At 38.9% G+C, this 21,193-nt stretch overlaps 2 protein-coding genes across 2 annotated transcripts; one reads left to right on the forward strand and one right to left on the reverse strand.

Annotated features, from left to right (window-relative positions):
- Positions 1-1,837: 1,837 nt before the first annotated feature.
- LOC121994503 (transcription factor bHLH149-like) lies at positions 1,838-2,554 on the forward strand. The gene has a single exon (XM_042548514.1). The coding sequence runs from the start codon at positions 1,923-1,925 to the stop codon at positions 2,448-2,450; it is 528 nt and encodes a 175-aa protein (XP_042404448.1). The 5' UTR covers positions 1,838-1,922; the 3' UTR covers positions 2,451-2,554.
- An 850-nt stretch (positions 2,555-3,404) lies between these two features.
- On the reverse strand, positions 3,405-9,085 carry LOC121998353 (non-specific phospholipase C1-like). Its single transcript, XM_042553253.1, has 3 exons — positions 7,781-9,085; positions 4,455-4,631; positions 3,405-3,981 (listed from the first exon to the last, which is right to left on the reverse strand). Exons 1-3 carry the CDS (start codon positions 8,925-8,927, stop codon positions 3,662-3,664), a joined length of 1,644 nt encoding a protein of 547 aa, XP_042409187.1. The 5' UTR covers positions 8,928-9,085; the 3' UTR covers positions 3,405-3,661.
- Positions 9,086-21,193: the final 12,108 nt, after the last annotated feature.

Below are 21,193 nucleotides of genomic sequence, written 5' to 3' on the forward strand. Positions count from 1 at the left end.
AGTAAATTTCTTGTTTTCCATGCATCACCATCCAACTGAGTTGACCATCCACTGCCCAAGGGCTGTTGACGGTGGATAAAATGTTGCATCATTAGATGCTTATGAATAAACCTTGTCAATAATATTTTAATTATGTCACCGCTAATTAACCTATTTTACATCACCTAATTTAATTAGAGCCCGCTTAACCATTCAATAGTCTTTTCGGAATGGACATCATTATCAAACAACAGCAACGCAGCATCCGAACGCTAATAATGGACTTAACTAGTAGCACGTGTGATATATAGTATGAAAGAATTTCATTTATTTTGCACCATGATTCTATTTTTCTTTTTAATTTGTAAAATTCCTCTAATTATTTTAGATATTAACAAAATGAGCATCCAAATGAGTATTATTTTTTTTAAAAAATAATTTTTTAAACTAAATTGTGAGGTATTTCAAGCTCGTATCCAATTTGGAATTGGACAATTGTATTTTAAGGTGTAACCACTTTGATATTCATGTGTGATTAGAAATTTGAAAAGTAGAAGAAGTTTGATTGAATTTGTATGCATACACACACCCGCAGAAGTAGCTAGGTTAGCTTTAAATATGCTCTTAGGAGCCACGTTCAGGTCGTGGGATTGTCATGTGGATCCACATATTGGATCCAATCACTCCACATCCTCTACATGTCTTGGTACCTACGCTCTCAATGGTGGGTCGAACAGAAGAGACTTCTGTCGGGCTTGGCTGAGCTAGAGAGGTCTAGTGTAGTCGTGCTATAAAGTTGAAGAGGTTTGACGTGGCCGAGTTGTAAAGCTGGAGAGGTCTAATGCGGCCGGGTTGTAGAGCTAGAGAGGTTTGGAACGCTCGAGCTGTAGAGGTTAGAAGTGGCATGAGCCGTGGATCTGAAGAGGTATGGAACAGTAGCAATAGAGGTCGGAAGTGGCAGGAGGGCACTAGTAGGTCAGTTCTTTGCTTTTGGGTAAAAAAATGATAATAATAAATACTTAACGCCTTGTTGTAGTCCTATAGATATTTGATTTCTTTTTGATTTCTCTTCTCATCATGATCAATATCATAAAAAGGCAAAAACATGGAATACTTCGAGTTCACTCAATATATTGATTGAATAACATCCCAAAATGTGCCTTTAGTATATTTTTTTTTAAAAAAATACATTATAATTGTTTTTTTCTCAAAAGAAACCTCAAATGTTGTATATTTATTTAGAATACCCTTGCCTTAGCAAATTAGGTTACAAAAAATCTAACGTAAAAAAATAAGAATTTTTTAATATAAATTTAAAATGCACAATTTGTAGTATTTCAAAATTAAATTTGTAATACGTTTCATAATTGTCACATCTATGATATTTGTGTCTTATATAATTGCGTAGTATTTATAATATAAGATATTTTTTAATATATATGAGATAATTTTATAATTAAATTGCGGTGAGATTTAAAATTTAAATTTTATATATAATTTTTATAACTTTCACAACACAACATTTAAAAATCTAAAATACTCATCTTGTAATTTTTTTTTTAAAAAAAAAGTGAGAAATTTATAATTTTTATAGTGTGAACTTATTTAGAAATTAATTTAAAGGAAATTCTGTTAAAAAAAGGGATCAATTTGGAGAATATTCTGATAATATTAAAATCTATGAATATGTAAACTCTAAGGGGTTAAAATAAATTTTGCCGACAAAAAGATTAAAATGACAAGAATATCACTTTAGTTTTTTGCAAAACAGTTTTTATTCCATGTGAGACTGTGAGTTGGGAGTTGGGACAAGAAAGAAAAATAAAATAAAATAAATAAAGATACCACCTTTATTTATTTATATCTCTGTTTCCGTTACAAATCTGCTTCTCCATTCTCCTCCTCTTCTTCTTTCTCTGATCTCTCTTCCTTCTCTCTGCAACATGACAACTTCTTCGCCGGCGTCTCGGAATAAAACGGAGTCGTCCGGAGGAAAAGCCCAGCCGCCGACCAGGTGGGGCTCTTCGGGGCAGCAACGCGCCTACGGTCGCCGGCTCCTCGACGCGCTCCGCGCCACCGCCGGCTGCGGGCCGCTAGCCGTCAAGGCCTCTGCGGACGCCGCCCTCGCGCTCACCGCACGCGGGCAGTCCCGATGGAGCCGGGCCATCCTCCTCCGCCGCTGCCGCTCCCGCCGCAAGCTCCTCCGCGTCACGGGCAAGATCGGCCGCGCGCGGACGCGGCCGGCGGCGGCGGCGGCGGCGGTGGCGGAGGCGCATAGAGTGAGGCCGGATCGGCTGCAGGTGCTCCGGAGGCTGGTGCCCGGGTGCCGGAAACTGTCGGAGCAGAGTGTTCTGAAGGAGGCCGCCGACTACGTGGCGGCGCTGGAGATGCAAGTGAAGGCCATGAGGGCGCTGGCGGAGGTGTTCTCGGCGGCGAGAGCGGCCGAGGCGGAGGCGCGGGGAGGGGCATGATTGGGATTTCCCGTCCTTTGTTGTATTCCTCATCTGAACTCGATCTCAAGATTGTAAAAGCATGAGAATTGGTCTGATAGTAGAGATGGCTGAATGATTTTCTTGATCAGATTCTTTCATCCTCCTAAAAAAAATAACAAATCAAAATGTTATTTCCACTTGACAGGGACTTGATTTGAAATCAAAATCAAAATAGGAACAATCATTCTTAATTTGGACGTCGATGACCAAATTCAGCCTCACCAGCCTCCTTTGTTCTTGGCAGATTCTCAAAAATCACGCAGCTTCTCTCTTCACGTAGCAGAAAGCTGCATGCAAAATTATACCTGTAAATTTGTTATTGACCTAGATCATCAAGATAAAATAAACTTCTTGACGATATTAATCATATCATTTTGGTAAATGAATCATATATATCAGCAATTTCCTTTGAGTTTTAAGTGGATTTATTGATTGATCATGTGTTTTTAAATTCTATGATGATTCAGCTAGCTTATTTACATTTGTTCAGAGCTAAACAAATGTAAGAGTTGTTGCTTCAGCTTAGGAGGAAGATCTTTCTTCATTTATATGATCCATGTTTGGTCAAAAACTGTCTCTACGAGTTGGCACAATTTGTAGTGTTGCTACAATAGATCACGGGCGGGATCCATCCTCAACGTGTACCCAAAGCCTGGTCACCTGACTCCATGCGAAGGGGGTGATCTTTTTGCTGCAGTGTTTTATCAAAAACTGTTGTTTTCTCCCGTTGGGGAGGGTGAGGGTTGACCTTAGTTTGGCGTAGAAGATCACCATCATTGGTACGAAGGGAGCAACAACAATCTTGCTGTTGGCCCGGCTCTCGCTAGAGCTACAATAATTTTCTCCAACATGGAAGAGGTCCAACAGTTTACAAGAAGAAAGAAATGACAACCCAAATTTGCCTTTAGGAAAATAGTAGTAGCCTTTAACATCTCATATAAAAATGTCTGACGATAAAAATCTTGAATAATCATCCGCGTCAGTCGTCACAAGTTTGGAAGAGCATGTACATGAAATTACCTATATATATATATATATATATATATATATATATAGCAAAGCCATGTTATGTATAAACAGGGTATGGCCCAGACCCATCCCGTCCCATTTTCTTACAAATCATTGGCTCCAGTAGGAAAAACTACCAAAATATACAAAACAACTAATGACATTTGCGTATCGTGCAAGGATTAGACGATTTGAACAACCTCATCAGACGGCCACCCACTGGTCCTGCTAGTCAAAGCAGGCCTCATCATAACAATGGCGGATTCGTTTGCTCCGGCGTTCAGCGCAGCCCTGCCGGCTTCGAGAAACCTTGCGACTGCATCCTCTGCATACTTGTTCGCTTCGCCAACAGTCATGTCCTTGCCAATGTCCGGATAGGTATTGAGAACATGGTCTCCATTGAGTTGAGAAGCAAGTTGGATCAACTCCATCTGGAATTCGGAGAGAACTTTATCCTCCCTAGCTGGAAATGGCCTAAGTAGGTCTACTTCAGGAAGTTTCTCTAAAAAAAACAACGGGAGATTAGCCGGATTGGAATCCAAAAACCGATAATAAATCCAATGCATTTAGTTTTTAGCAATGAGATGAAGCTTTTTTAGCTTGGCTTCCCTTGTATTCCTGGAGCAACTCCAACTAAATTTATTTAATAGTTAGTACTAATATTATTATTCTGATTCAAACTGATAAAAAGAACACTTATTAATCTGCTAGTGATGACGCCACAAGCAGAATAAGACATTCTATAATTAAGAACTCAGATCTCTGTTTAACAGATTCAACTCTTTCTAATAATAGATTCCATAATGTTAAATATGTCCTTATCATCTTAATGTATTCTCTTTCTATCAGAAATAGGATTATTTTTGACAAATGATCTGATCCAAGAGTATCAAAGTTTAAAATTAATATATATCAGGTATATTCTCACACAATTGTAGGTGCTTGTAATTTTTTAACATACGAGGAGATGGATACCTGGAGAATCAGTTCGCGGCGTCTTCCGGAGATTGAAGTAGCTCTCAAAACTTCCAGCCCAAGCATCCCTCTTTGTGAGGTAATTGGAGTTCAGATTGAATAATTTCTTTACAGTTGCGGGAATGGAAGAGTGCTCAAACTGTGAATCTGGGTAAGGCCCTTTAGGTTCGTGGATCACTGCATGGTAAAAAAAATGAAAACTTTGTAAAGACACTACATGCAACAGATGGGATAATTTATAAACAGGTGTACTTCTCATGACAGTTAGCATCATGGATATTTACAGGATAAGCACAGAATAACTAAATTAAATCAAACAAAGAAATGGAACAAAAATGTTCTTATACTCGTGAAACACGATAAAGGTGGAAACATGTAAACTAAAAATGTTGGGATTAGAAAGACAAGATTAGCAAACACAAAAAATTTCTAATCACATCACTCAAAAAAAATCACTACTCCTTTACACTATCGTTGCAAAATGAAAGCAAATCTATCGTTGCAAAATGAAAGCAAGTCTTGTAGCATCACCACCACAAAGGCAGAATTTTCACCTGTTTTGTTTACTTCTAGAGAAAAAATTAGGAGGAAAAAGCATTCACTTAATTTTCACACCTTTTTAGCAGATGGAAAAAATGATAAAAGAAAACCAAAAAATTGTTATTAGGAGATAGTGCAGATGAATTGAAATCAATTTATTAGCCACCACTCTCCTAGACAGGAAAACAAGAATTAAATGGTTCCTTCTTTCCTTTCATTTCCCTCAAATTGGCTGGCAATATGAATTGGTCGTCATCATCGTCATGCATCATCAAGCTATGTTTGTTCCAGCTATTTGGAGCTGGCTATATGAATCTTACCTCTACTGAACTTATCACTTGTAATAGCAGAATCAATTAAATTATCCTTTATTTCATTGACTAATGTTTTCTTTACTTTACTCCACCCCTTTATTTATTGAAGTTATCTAACTTATAAAATTGTAATATTCACTCTCTATTTTCTTCCCTCCTCTCATTTGTGTCCAAGTAAACAATAGAAGCATCCTATCTATTTTTTTTTCTTTCCCTTACATTTCAGCTCAAAGAAGGAAAGATTAGCAATTAGGTCAACTTCCAAGACTGGAAACCTAAAAAACAACTCCACCAAACCAAATAAAAAAAAAAATCAATTCATCCACCATAAAGGTGGACCATTTGATGGATCTTTACTATGGAAAAGTCATTTTTTTATTCTTTGGTTATCCAACTCAAATCAATCAATTCATTGAGCTTGGAAACTTGCTGGTTTAAGTTTTGATATGAAAATTTAGGAAACTCACCCCTAGGTCTAACATGCACTCTCTTTTGGAAAGAAGGGAAAAGCTAAAAGATTTTTTTTTCTCTTTTAATACTTGATTTGTCTCTCCTTTGCAAAGATAAAGTAACCCTTGTTTTTCATTACAAACTAGATAATTTTAATTTTATGACAGAGTAGAAAAGCCCCCCCCCAAAAAAATCCTTATGTGGGTACATTGAAATATTATAAAACTCAAGGAACCTATATAAAGAAAGAGAAGGGTGTGGATGGTATTTCCTTCAATCGGACGGCTACATGTATGATATCAGATTCATTACATTTCAGAATTGTGCATGATAGAGTGGGAGAATTCAGACTTTTTATTTCAATCATTTCCTTAATATACTTTTATGAAAAAAGAATATTTACTACCCACGACTTATTTCACATACTACATGTTTTACTTTGGTGGTTTCCTGTCGAACTGCCATACACATTGGTAATTAAGCTATTTCAAAATTATCATCCCCAAGTATCAAACAGTATGTTTTTGAAAAAAAATCAACGAAGTTCATTATCCAAAAGAAGCATCTCTATTCCTTATCTATTGGATATCCAAATGGCATTAATAATACATTAATGAAGGCATCTATAAGAAATATATGATATGTTGGGAAGTCAAATTCAAGAGTACTAACAAATCAAGCAAGATTTCTACCAAATGTCACATGCTTGCTAGGATCACAAATGCCTTTGATACCACTTAATAAAGTTAAAAATCACTCCAATACCACTTGCTAGACTCCTTTGTCTTAAACTGCACACATACAGATCCAAATTCAGCACTTCTAAAATGCAAAATCTCATCCACTATAAGCTCACATGATGAAATGTTCATCACCTTCAGTAGTATAGCATAACTAAACAAAGATGAGAACAATATAATGTAGTCCGAGAAAGCCTAATCGGCAGACAATCTAGTCTCTATAATATAAAAAGAAAAAGTACAATGAAAATTCCAACAAACTATGGCAACAGTTCAGAAAATCTCATTCAATCATCCTTAAGATTCTCCCTTAACAGTACTGGAGCAGTCCTCCCCAAATATCAAAAGCTCTTCTTGACCCACAAAAAAAACTTCCTCATTATAGGCAATCTGGTATCTCACAACTTCCAAACACACCATACAATGTTCCCTAGGTTCCAGAATTCTTAACTAGTGAAAAAAGTTCACAACTACCAAAATTCTACGAACCACCATATGATAACCATGTAAGAATCAGTGAAAAATAATCCTAAAGCAGAAGTTTAGTAGCAAGGACAAATAATAAGCCTGTTAAAGTAAAAGACTCACTCCAAGGGGTAGGGCAATGCTCACCTCTGCCCACAAACAAGCTAACATCTAACAATCTCCCGCTGATGAGATGCTATCCTACTAATGTGATACCTCAAAGTGATACTCCAGTATGGAATTGCTTTCCCACGGCATGCTTCTCCTCTACACATGGAAGTTGTTGGATCCACATACCAAACTCACTTGATGATGTCACTCAATAATAGAGGAAGATCTCCTGAATCTCTCTAGCCACTAGCAACTGACAAATTTGCTCTTGAACTATTAGGTGTTGATATGCATTGTACCACCTGAGCTCTCTGCACATGTAACTATATCAACTGCCCCAAGGATGTCTCAAGGTGATACATGAGTTTCTACATCTTTTTTGTCAAATGGAGATGAGTACCAAGAGTCACCTTCAGAACTCTATTACCTGCCTTGTGGTGATATCCTTTCAATTTCACCTTATCTTTGTACAGTCATATGACCCTAGATGTATTATGCCCCTCTTATCAATCCGAGTTTAACTATGTCAAAGCCTTGGATCTCCACCTTCAAGTCATCTCTTAAGAGTCTATAGTTATCAGTATATAGCCTATCCAACTGAAATATAAGTATAAATGACCGGTATGCATGCATTTGAAACCATAGTTATCAGATTTATTTCAATCAATTTGGAAAGAAGGGAAAATTCAGAAACGAAGTCACTTACCAGTTTGTTTTTCGATCCAAGGGGAGATGAGGAGGGTGGGAACCCTGACCCCCAATCTATCGAACTTGAAATAAAAGGGATCAGGGCCAATGATACCATCCGGATTGGGCACCCCTGTGACGGGAGTAGGCACATGGTCGTAAAACCCACCATGTTCATCGTAGGTGATGAGCAGGGCTGTCTCATTCCACTGCGGGCTCGCTCGAAGGGTCTCATATATTTCCTTCACAAGCCTCTGTCCCCTGGCGACATCGTGGCAGGGATGGTCGTCGTTAGCTGGGGAAAGCTTCACGTCGAAGTAGTGCTGCTCGATGACTACGTAATTGGGCAGGCGGCCCAGCTTGGCGTGCCGCTTGAAGGCGAGTTTGTAGCTGTGGAATTTGGTAAGGTGGCTGAGCTTGCGAAGGCTCTTGTAGAAAAGTACAGCAGGTATGTTCTGGTAGTATATGCCGAAGCTGAGCCCTTCCTCGTCGAGAGAATCGAAGATGGTCTTCTGTGGAAAGCCATGGATGAGATCCCGGCGCACGTTGCTGGTGGCGCCATGAGATGTCGCCGAGTGAACATAGAAGCGATTGGGCTGGGTGGAGGCCGGGACGGAGGCGAACCACTTATCGAACACAGCGAAGTCCTCCGCGAGGGCGGAGAAGACAGGAACGTCCTCGGGGGAGTAGCCGCGCATGACGGTACCGGAAATGCCCTCACCCATGCTCTCAGCCTGCTGCGCGAAGCCGTTCATGGGGGCCGGCGACGCAGAGGTGTCCTCGGACCCAAAGATCTGCTCCCGAATCGCCTGGAAGGAGTGTCCCGGGTCAGAGTCGACGAAGGTGGCGCCGTCGGAGACAAAGACCTCAGGAGATGAAGGGTCGGAGGCGTTGAGGCGGTTGAACTCTCGGCCGGTGAGGCCGTCGATATCTGGTCGGCCGCCCTTGGAGCGGAGCCAGCCGAGCATGTGATCGAACGACCGGTTCTCCATCACGAGCACCACGACAGTCTTGATTGGGCCCTTGATCTCGTGCTTGGGCCTCTTCCTCCTCCACCCGACCATCCGATCGGCGTCGATGCAGTGGGAGGAGGCGAAGAGGTAGAGGAAGACGACGGCGACGGCGAGGAGGCGACGCCGGCGCCACGGTCGATCCCCCAAATCCATTTCGGCGATCGGAGGGGGGAGGGGGGAGGGGAGAGAGAGAGAGAGACGAAGCGAGGTCAGGAAGCCACGAAGCGTGCGTCGACACTCGACGCGAATAAAGTCGACCCGGCACGCAGTCAGGCAGGCAGGCAGGACCCGGGCGGCGTTTACCGACGCACCGAATAACAAGAATAAAAAGGCACCGCGTCACCATCGTATCTCGACTCTTCGGATTGGATGCGTGAATCATTTATCACCAGTTGAGTTCGTTTGTGTCGGTAAACGCAGTAGCGTGGACGGTTGAGCTCGTTTAATTCGACTACACGAATCTCGGTCGATGACGATGAGTCATGGGCTAAAGACAAGCATCGTAGCAGGCATCCTTTGATGTTCCTCGTAATCCATCGTAGCAGGCAGCATAGCGTACGTGGAAGGTTTGATGTCCTTCGCAAATCGCAATACGTCTGATTATATATGAAGGGAGCTCAATTAATAGTTAACATTTCTCCAGTAATGCCATAACGTCCTTACTATCAAATTTGGACCTCTAGTCCACCAGGCTCCTCCTGAAGCTTTAGTGTAATAAGTTGATCCAAACAACATCCCAATCTGAGCTTCGAGCTTTTGAGTCCACCAAATTTGTTCTAGATCTCCAATTTATTCAAGTCTCTAGCTCTTGAGTCTATTAGACTCCTCCCTAATTAAGCTCTAGTGATTCAGTTCATCGAGCTTCGTACACTCTAGTCAATCTAGGTCTTCAGCTCTCAAATGCATGATCTTCGTGACCATTGTGGTCACAAGTTCTAAGAGCTTTACTTTGTCCAGTCTGTTAGAAATGGAGATAGTGGGGAACGTGGCCCATGTTCCCCACTACTCATAATGAAAAAGGACCATTATACCCCTAGTGGATTTCCCTATATAAAGGGGGTACGTCCAAGGCTCAGGGTGTGGAAATCGCAAGCGTGCGACGAGAGTCAAAGGAAAACATCCAAGGCGGCGGGATTTGGTTTGTGGAATTGTGGAGGGCTTTCCGATCCTGTGATCGCTCTTCCGATAGCGAGCTTCGTCATTGCCGATTGGGGATCTGCGGGAGATCGCTGTAAGTTTTTATCGCATTTAATTAATTTGTCTATATGCATTTAGAACATATTTTCTACAATGGTATCAGAGCGCGTAGTTTGTTCTAAATGTATGTGCGATCTCCTGTTTAAAATTGCTGCCGTGAACGGAGTCCGTCTCCGTCTAGTTTTGCCGTAGCCAAGCATATTGCGTTCATGTTGCAATCTGCTACAGTCGTCGGCATCAAAAGCAGCCGTAATCAACGTCTGTTGAAAGGTCTCGAATGAACAATCATGGAGTTTGTCTCTGTGTGTTGGCCAACGGCGTACTCGAGGCTGCCTTTGAATTTTCTGTACAGTTTTCTGTACAGTGTTCGTCGCTGTGAGGCTGGCTGCAGAGGGGAGGTGATGTGCCATGACCAGCGTTCGTCGCTGTGAGCGGCGTGCGTGGCTTGAGCGGCCTGTGCAACGTAGGCAGTTGCGGAGAATTCGGCAGAATAACGAAGCACAGTGCTTCGTGTGAGATAAAGTTTGATTTTGAAAAATCAAATAATAAAAAAAAAACCGTGAACGAAAATACAGCATGCATATGAAATTAAGAAACATAATATGCTTATGTTTTTTAATTAAAGTTTAATTTTTTGTTTGCCAAATGATGCATCGTTGAAATATGCTAATGCATGCTTATTGTTTCATGCTAATGTATGCCTACTGTAACATTTTTTTTTTAATTTGGATGCATGCCTACCGTAGCATTAATTTCAATTTGGGTGCATACAGTAATTAATTGAAAATAAATTCAATTAATTTTATCATTAATGATAAGTGATCAAAATAAATTTTGGTCCATTTAGACCCGGTTTAAGTATAAATCATTAGTTGGTTTAACTGAATCAATTTGGTCCAAACCCGAAATTAATTTGGGTTGATTAATTGGACTTGGACCAAATATGATCAAATGACCAGATTTGTTCTAATGGGTTAGATTTGATCAAAACAATTAGATTTGTTCTAATTGGTCAGACTTAAACCAATGGCATTGGTTTGATCAAACGGATCTGAGTTTGATCAATAAGTCTGAAATTGGTTGAAATGGACTTAGAGAAAAATTAACAGAACATAGGTACAAAAATCCCTGTCCAATTAGATTAGTTCTAATTAAGGACAATGGACCAAGCTTAAGATCTGGATCCCTAATCAACCGATCCAATGGATTTGACCAATTAGATTAGTTCTAAAAGTCGACTTGAACTCCTGAAAATCGAGAAGATTTGTTTTTCTTGATTTTTTTTTATGTTGGTACTATGCCTGTATAAATTGAAATAAGCCGGTTTTGTACTGGTTAGTCGGTTTTGTACTGACTTATTTATTTTCAATTTTTCAGATGGCATGGACGATTACCACATTGACTCGTCGCGAAGTGCGACGAAATCAGCTCAGGGAGGATATTCAGGAGATAGAGTATAACTCTGCTTATGGAGTCGACGGACACATTGGACGGCTTGATGATCTGTTTTGGAAACTTGAGCAAGAAGAGTTTCCAGTCCTGGACAGTTATAGGATTTGGGCTTTGATGCAATCATTGCCAGAAAATCCTAGGATGATAGCAGATTATATTTGGGGGCGTCATCAAGGACGCGTCACATATTCTGTATTATGTGAGGAGCTGCTTCATCATATGACTGAAGAGGATCCGGAAGAGTTCGAAGAGGACCCGGAAATGATCGAGGAGGAACCAGAAGAGGATCCAATTCTGGATCCAAAAGAAAATCTTGAAGCTGTCATGCCTGGGATTACCCCAAATGAGTCCAGGCTGAGAGGGATTATATTAACCACTGCACTAGTGTCTGTCCTAGTGGGAGTGGTAGTTGCCTATCTAGTTTATTAGAGTTCTGTTATTTTTATTGTCGTTTTGTATGAACAATAGTTAGTCCATTTCATTCATGTCAGTTGGTTATATGTTAACAATTTGCAGCATAATTTTATATTAATGATATGTTCATTTATTTATGCTGTTTGCTTGACATGATGCATGATTAGTTCATGATGTATTAAATGATTAGTTCATTTAATTAAAAAAAACATGATATATTAAATGATTAGTTCATTTAATTAATGAATTCATGATATTATAAATGATTAGTTCATTTGTTGGGATGTATGTAATAGAATTGATTAATATTAATTTGATTGGTCATACGGATGATGAGTGAAAACATAGTTGTCACTTGATTTTGTAAACCAACTCAAAGTAATATTAAGTCAATCATAAATTGCATACATATGATACACTGAATACTAAATAATTTGTTTATTTATGATAGATTATGGCAACCAAAAACATAATAGCTGAACTCAACAAAGGCGAAAAACTTAATGGGGATAACTACAAGATCTGGCACCTCAAGATACAATATGTACTTGAGGAACAAGAAGTTCTAGAGGCTGTAAATCAGGTTATGGAAGTACCTGTAGATGGTCCCACTGCACAACACAGACGAGATCTTGATGCCTATAAGGCATGGAAGAAAAAGGACTCCACTGCAAAGGGTATATTGATTAGTTCAATGGTAGATGACCTAGCTTTTGAATATGAGTCATATCTTAAGGCTCATGAAGTCTGGGTTGCCCTTAAAGAAAAATACAGTGGAGTAAGTCTGAGCAAACTTCGACAGCTGACAATTAAATTTGACAGCTACAAAAAGCGTCCGAATGTGTCAATGGTTCAACACCTCAGGGAGATGTCGAACATGATTCGGGAGCTTAAAACTGCTGGTCATGAGTTGACTGATGAACAACAGGTTCAAGCAGTTATACGTTCACTTCCAGATTCTTGGGAAACCATGAAGCAGACCTTAACTCACAGTGAGAGTATCAAGACTTTCACTGATGTCTCACGCCATGTAGAATTGGAGGCGGAGAGAGTTGAATCCGCAAGGATTTCTGGACAAGCCTATGTGGCTGAAGGTTCTGCAGGATCATATGGATCCAAGAAAAAGAAATGGTTCAAGAAAGGGAAGGGAAAGAAGAAGGAAGCTGCTGGTGTGGGACAGGGCCCAATCAAGAAGATAGTCAAGAAGACTGGAAAGAAACCTAAAAACAAGTTGACTTGTTTTAACTGTGGCAAAAAGGGCCACTTTGCTCGGGAGTGCACTGAGCCGAAAAAGGTAAATCCAAGTGTGTCTTCTTTTCAAGAGCATTTTGTTGCTAGTTCAGTGTTGTTAGCTGATTCTTATCCTTTGTGGATTATAGATTCGGGAGCAACCAACCATGTAGCTCGGGAACGAGTTACATTTGTTGAGTACCGTCGGGTACCAGCTGGCAACAAGTGGATCTATGTGGGAAATAATGCAAGAGTTGAAGTCAAAGGAGTCGGCACTTGCAAACTCAACCTACGTGGTGGTAGAGTTTTATTTCTACATGATGTCCTGTATGCTCCTGAAATTCGTGTGAATCTTGTTTCCGTTACGTGTCTTCTTGATTTAGGGTATTGTATTAATTTTTACAGTCGGTCTGTTGAACTTAAGATTGACTCAGTGTCAATCGGATATGGTTATTTAACAAATGGTTTTATGGTTCTTGATGTAGAACCAGATGTCAATTATGATATTGATGGTTGTTTTTCAAACATTGCTTTAACTAGTGATGCAGATATAACTGATGAGGTTTGGCATGCTAGATTAGGACACATAGGACAAGAACGTATGAATCGATTAGCTAAAGAGGGTTTATTGGACACTCGAGCTAAGATTCAATTGTCTATATGTGAGCATTGTCTTGCTGGAAAAGCAACTAGGAAACCATTTGGTAAGGCTATTAGATCTGAATCAACATTGCAGTTAATTCATTCGGATATTTGTGGTCCAATGAATGTGAAGGCTAGACATGGAGCTTCCTATTTCATTACATTTATTGATGATTTCTCTAAGTTCGGTCATGTGTATTTGATTTCTCACAAATCCGAAGCATTAGATTGCTTCATTCGTTATATGAACGAAGTTGAAAATCAAACGGAACGTAAAGTTAAGACTTTACGCACTGACCGTGGTAGGGAGTATTTGTCTGATATGTTCGAGACAATATGTAATGATAGAGGGATTATTAGACAGCTGACAATCCCTGGAACTCCACAGCAAAATGGGGTAGCTGAAAGAAGAAATAGGACTCTTCTTGAAATGGTTAGGTCTATGATGGCGCAAGCTAATTTGTCAATCTCCTATTGGGGAGATGCATTATTAACTGCAGCCTATATACTTAACAAAGTGTCTTCAAAGTCAGTTCCATCTACCCCATATGAACGTTGGACAGGCAGAAAACCAGATTTGAGTAATCTGAGACCCTGGGGGTCAGCTGCTTATGTTCATGATAGTTCTCACAAGTATGGAAAACTGGGGCCTAGAGGTAAGAAATGTATCTTTATAAGATATCATGAGACCTCCAAAGGTTATGTTTTCATAGGTGAGCAACTAGATGGAACCATCTCCGAAATAGACTCGAGAGATGCGACTTTTCTCGAAACAGAGTTCCCAATCAGAGGTGATGTTGATAAAAATGTTCCTCTATTTGAGGAGGATGAGATATTATCAATAAGAGAGGTGTCAAAAGGGATACCTGAGTCTAGTCAACCGAGTGGGAGTGATATGCCGAGACATGAGTTGACTTCTCAACAGCCCAACTTACGGAGAAGTGTTCGTAAGATCAAACCTAAGAAGAGGTTTGATATTGAGAATGAGGCATTGGTTACACTTCCAATTGATGACGACGAGCCTCAATCCATTGAGGATGCATTGGGATGTAGAGTTAGAGAAAAATGGAAAGCTGCAATGGTTGAAGAGATGGAGTCCATAATTCAAAATCATGTTTGGGACTTAGTCGATCTTCCTCCGGGCCGAAGGGCTATTGGGAATAAATGGATTCTCAAAATAAAGAGGAAAGCAGATGGATCGATCAACAGATACAAAGCTCGTTTAGTTGCAAAAGGATATACCCAAATGGAGAGTATTGACTTTGAAGAGACATTTTCTCTCGTAGTGAAATTTGTATCAATAAGAGTTATTTTGGCCTTTGTGGCACATTATGACTTAGAATTACATCAAATGGATGTAAAAACCGCTTTCCTTAACGGTGATCTTGACGAAGAAATCTATATGGTTCAACCAGAAGGTTTCATTGCTGAAGGCCAAGAGCAAAAAGTATGTAGACTTAGAAAGTCTATATATGGGCTAAAGCAAGCGTCAAGACAATGGAACATAAGATTTAACGAAGTCGTTTTATCTTATGGTTTCGAGATGATCAATGAGGATCATTGTGTTTTCCTGAAAAGGGAAAAAGGAAAATATGTCATTTTATCATTATATGTTGATGATATGCTGATAGCTGGAAATGACATAGGATATGTGAATGAAGTCAAGAAGTGACTGTCATCACAATTTGATACAACAGATATGGGAGAAGCTGAATACATCTTAGGGGTAAAGATCATAAGAGATCGTCCTAAAAGACTTTTGGGTCTGTCACAAGAGTCTTATATAAATAAGATGTTACATCATTTCAGCATGTCTAATTGCAACATAGAACATACACCTATTGTGAAAGGTACCGTGTTGAGCAAGAGTATGTGTCCTAAAACTCCAGAGGAAATAGTTGAGATGAATAAAAAACCATATGCCAGTGCTATTGGTAGTTTAATGTACACTATGTTGTGTACACGTCCCGATATCAGCTATGTTGTGGGCTTGGTCAGTCGCTTCCAGTCAAACCAAGAACCGAGAGAAGGCGTAAAAGGATATTCAGATATCTCAAGGCGACAATGATTATTGTCTCTTTTCAAGGATCGATATGAGTCGAAAGGTTATTCGATGCGATTGGTGGAGACTGGATGATAGAAAATCCACATCGGGCTATGCATTCTTCTTTGAATGGTGGCGCCATCTCCTGAATAGCAAGAAACAAGCTTGTGTAGCTTTGTCGACTATGGAAGTGAATATGTGGCATGTTCAGCAACTGAGCGATCTGGTTGAGAAGGTTTCTGAAGCATCTGAAAATTGCTGAGGATAGTGGGAGTCCAGTAACTGTCTACTGTGACAGTCAAGCTGCAATAGCTTTTTCCAAGGATCCCAAATATCACAGCAAAGGCAAACATATAGAAATTAAATATAATTTTGTAAAGGATATTGTGGCTAAAAGAAAAGTCATTCTTGAGTATGTCCCTACACGTGTTATGCTTGCAGATCCTTTTACTAAGCCAATGACTAAAGAGTCATTTAAAGAACATGTAAAGTCTATGGGACTTCGTAGAATGTAACAATATTGAAATAACAATCAGACTTTGTGTTATGATTATGTTATTTGCCATAATTTATTCAGTGTATATGTTGTATTTGTTACATTCATGTAAGATCTCGGTGAGCATGTTGGCAGGTGAAGATTGGTCCACTCACATGGACGATCATCTCTGTTTGTTAAATACAAATAGGGGTAAGACCGTTACTTATGAAACAGCTTACGTAGCTGAAATTAGAGACAGATTCATAAGTTGAGGTCGTCTTGATAATTGTGTCAAGATGAGATCATTTATGTGTAAATAATGATCGAAGTAAATGAACCCACCATTTACTGAACCTGTTGAAAGCCAGATTAGAATTCATATGTTGAATTCAGGATTAGACGTTAGGTATGTCTAGATCGAAATCTGTACGATGTTAAATTTGAAGACAACATGCACTCTTTTTAGTAAAGAGAATAACATCGTAGCATGTGATTCATACCACATGTGCTATTGCGACAATAAAGGTAGTAGGAGAATGAATCCCTGTTTCTCTACTATGTGAGACCTTTGAGATTATATGTTAATCTCAATTTTTGCCTTAGTGACTATTTAACTGTCTACTTGAAGTTTTAATCTGTGTCTGCTACTTTAGCGTGTATCCTATGGCTATGGATGATTCGGTCTATGGAGCATAACTAGGAAAGCGACTGATTAAAATGAATTGATTCTAGCTAAAAAGGAAGATTAAATATATTTACATCTTTTGTTGGTATTCACTGGTCGACCCATTTCTGTTATGTACGGAAATGAATGTGAATATTGGATATGGAACATGCTCATGACATAGTGGTCATTATAAGGGATTAGAGATGTTCATATCGATGTAAATGAAAATTATTTAATCTGGGTAAATAGCAAGACATGGATATCTTCAAGATAATGGCTGTGTGTCATTTGAAGATTGGATGAATCCTGGATGAAGGCTATGTGCCACCAGGAAAGAGGCTATGTGCCATGAAGAGTGTGTCTCTAATTTATTTGAGCAGCTAAGCAAAGTGTAACAACTTTATTAGCATTGATTGCTCAACGAGCGGCTAAGTCAAGGTGTAACAATCTTCTTAGCAACTATCGCTCAGTGTACTTGCTGTCGCACGAATCATTTTCTCTAAGTATGGATTGGATGTTCTCATATGGTCTATGTGACCAAACTCTCTAATAGTCTATGTGACTTATTAAGTCATTGTGACTTACCTGAATGAACTAGTCTTAGTGACTTGCCTTGGACGAGTGGGAGATGTTGGAAATGGGGATAGTGGGGAACGTGGCCCATGTTCCCCACTACTCATAATGGAAAAGGACCATTATACCCCTAGTGGATTTCCCTATATAAAGGGGGTACGTCCAAGGCTCAGGGTGTGGAAATCGCAAGCGTGCGACGAGAGTCAAAGGAAAACATCCAAGGCGGCGGGATTTGGTTTGTGGAATTGCGGAGGGCTTTCCGATCCTGTGATCGCTCTTCCGATAGCGAGCTTCGTCATTGCCGATTGGGGATCTATGGGAGATCGCTGTAAATTTTTATCACATTTAATTAATTCGTCTATATGCATTTAGAACATATTTTCTACACAGTCCGTTAACTGTCAACACATGATTTCCATGTTCATCATATCCATTAGTGTAGGGCCAATCAAACGCTTATTCATCATACCACTTCAAAAAGCTACACTCAAATTAGAGAAGAGATGGTATAATTAACGTATTTAATTATCTTTATTCATCATAATTATAACTGCTCGAGGAATTTTAATGGAGGAGGAGGAGATTGACAGAGCAATGGTCAAAGTGGAAGACGATCGATCGGCGTGGAACGCTAACTGAGCTGGCTTGCTCTTGGAGGCATCGTGGCGGAAGAATCTCGTCGTTCCTGGAAGCGAGCGAAAGCTCTGGTTGGGCAGGGCTTCGAGAGTGAGCAGAGAGACGCGCCAATGCGCCGTGCTCTTCAAAAGCTCGCTTCATTTCTTTTGAGGTGGGAAAGCGTTGGCAACTCACTGTTTGAGCCTGAACCTTCTCTGAGCTAGCCCTTTTGCTTCTGTTATGCGGCACACAAATTTCAAGGCTCGAAATGGAGGGAGCTTTGCCTGTTTGTTCATCGCTTGACTAGCTGATTATCAGTTTAATCAATGCTCCAGAGCCTTTAGAATTTGTGTTGGCGGCTTCCTCGGCTTTAGCTCTGCCAAGAGCCTTTGGACGGTCAGCACAAACACTTTCATTCATTTTCAATCTGCTTGTCATAGTTGTTAAGCGCTTATCGTTTGATTCATGTCGTGTCTACATGACACACAACGGGGGAAAAAATAAGGAAGAAAATTTTGATTCCTAAATCACTTGAAGAACAATTTTGTTATTGAAAGTTTTAATGATATTTTTGTTATTAATAAATGTATTAATAAGTTCATCATTAAATGCAAATATGACAATAATGATTTTTTTTTTTAAAAAAAACTTTTAAACAACAATTTATTTTATAATATTATCACTATATATAATAATATTGACAGAAATTGTGATAGAAATTTTTAGGTAAAAATCAAAAAGGATAACTCTTATTGGATAATTTTACTATAAAAATTGTTGTGGAGTTGTGACTATAAAATTTTAGTTGATACTATTGGATAGTTTTACTATAAAATTTGTTGGGGAGTTGTGAATCAAAATTATAAGAATTCAAATTAAATTGTAGCAAGGATGATTATACTTAGCCAGGAGTTAATTTATTGCCAACAGTCAAATAGCGAAGGGTGAAAATAAATATATAGGAATTCAATATGTCGATGGCCTTATGCATTGAATTTGCTTGGGAAAGCTGGACATCGTCAGTGTTGGGAGTCCAAACTTTGCAAGGAAGGTTGAGCGGATCGTTCCTAAGTGGCTTGAGCTCGAGCAGGGAGACTGTCGCCCAAGCATTGAGAGCATGATTGACCTGAGTGAGTCCATTGTCCAAAAGACAACGAGGTTGAGTGTCACAAGGTCCGAGCCATTGAGTGATGCCAAGTGTAGCCCGAGTGGGTTGTTGAGTGCAAGTGTCGTTTAAGTGGGCAGCCTGAGTGATCCCGAGTGGGACGCTGAGTGCTCGGGAGCAGAGTCGCGTTGGTTAGGAAGTAAAGTCGAGTTCTCGGGAAGTAACCCTAAGTCTAAGTGATCGAGTATGATAGCTGAACACACCAATTGCTAAGTTCCCGGCCCAAGTGCAACGTCCAAATGTCAAGCGCAGCTCGCCAAGTGCCAAGTCGGGAACTAGAGAAGTCGAGGTATATGTTCGAATCTAATTTTCTTAAAACAGATTTGTCTTCTCTGACTTTACTTTAATGTCATGTTGGATGTCTATTTCTCAAGATATAACAACATAATCACGTATATACAACCAAACACAGGTGGTTCAAACCGAACATATACCCGAATGTTATCAGAAAAAAGGCAGTCAAGCGAAATGTGCTACTAAAAGAAGGAAATGAAGGCGGATGGATTCTCTATTAACATCCGACTATTAGAGCATCCATATCAGTTACCCTATCTAAATATTTTACTCTAAATTTTAGATAGGGTAGCTAAAAAATCTATACATCAACTACCCTATCCATTCCTAAATTTAGCATTTATGAACAATACTTCTCTAAATTTAAGAAATGAATTTCATTCCTTAAACATTATAGAAGAGAGAGAAAAAAAAGAAAAATTAATATATAGTGTAGTGAAAAGTGATATCAAAATTTAATAAAGTATTTTTTTTATCCAAAATTTTAGATAAGAAAATTGATGTGAATGCTCTTATAAATCCGAGATATTAGTGTCTCTTTTACAAGCAGGCAAGAAAAAATCAATCTAGATGGTGACGCTGAACAGAATATGTATATTATTCTAGGGCGTGAAATTGTTGATGGATTAATAAGAAAATAAGAAAGAAGTAACACAGCCTAAATTAGTTTAAAACCCATTATGAAATTAAGAGCATAAAGAAAAGATAAATAGTCGTAACGTGGCTCAAGTAAAATCAATTGAGCCAATATCAAAATAATTTGTCTTAAACATCATCTAAGCATAAATTTATATAATTCTCAATGATAAATTAACTAACAAGATTTATTCTTAATATTTAGAATAAATTAACTAATAAAATTTAATATTTAGGACCAATTTAAATATAATTAAGAAAATATAAATTAAACTTAATTAATGGATTATTAATTAAAAAAATTAAAAGATATTTAGATTTCCTTCAGGCAAATGAACGCAGATTGATCCTGATGAACTTTCTATGAGAAGTTCGAAGAAGAAAAGAGACAAAGAAGAAGAGGCGGCATTGTATAGAATCTGGAATATTATTCAGATTAGATTTTGTTGTACATGCCAAAATATATATATATATATATACCACAGGTATATAACAATACACGTGACAACTTAAATAAATAAAAAAAAGAATAAAAACTAATATAAGATTTATTATATGTTTTTTCAATATAAGACTTATTCTATACTTTATCATATCCTTTGAATAAATTTCACTCGATTGATTAGTCATTTGACACGGGTTCACAAGAGTCATTTAATGTTACTTTAATTCGATCTCTAAATTTGTACTCCTCCTGCGAGCATGTGCTCTCACCATTTTTGTCCCCTCGAATGAGTCTAGTGGTTAGTGCATGAGATGTTACCACCATGAGGTCTGGGGTTCGAATCTCGATAAAACTGAGGTAAATACCTCCCTTATGTGCTAGTCACTATTCCAAACACTAGTAGACGCCCATGATTACCTCCTCTGCGTGAATCCTGAGATCGATTGACGGAGACGTTGGGACGAACGTATTTATCTTTTACCAACTTGTGCTCTCACCATTTTAATTATTATGATTTATTATAAGTCAACTTTCCAACGACTCAATTCACAATGTAAAAATAATATC

This window comes from Zingiber officinale, chromosome 6A, assembly GCF_018446385.1.
Source record: "Zingiber officinale cultivar Zhangliang chromosome 6A, Zo_v1.1, whole genome shotgun sequence".
NCBI lineage: Eukaryota > Viridiplantae > Streptophyta > Magnoliopsida > Zingiberales > Zingiberaceae > Zingiber > Zingiber officinale.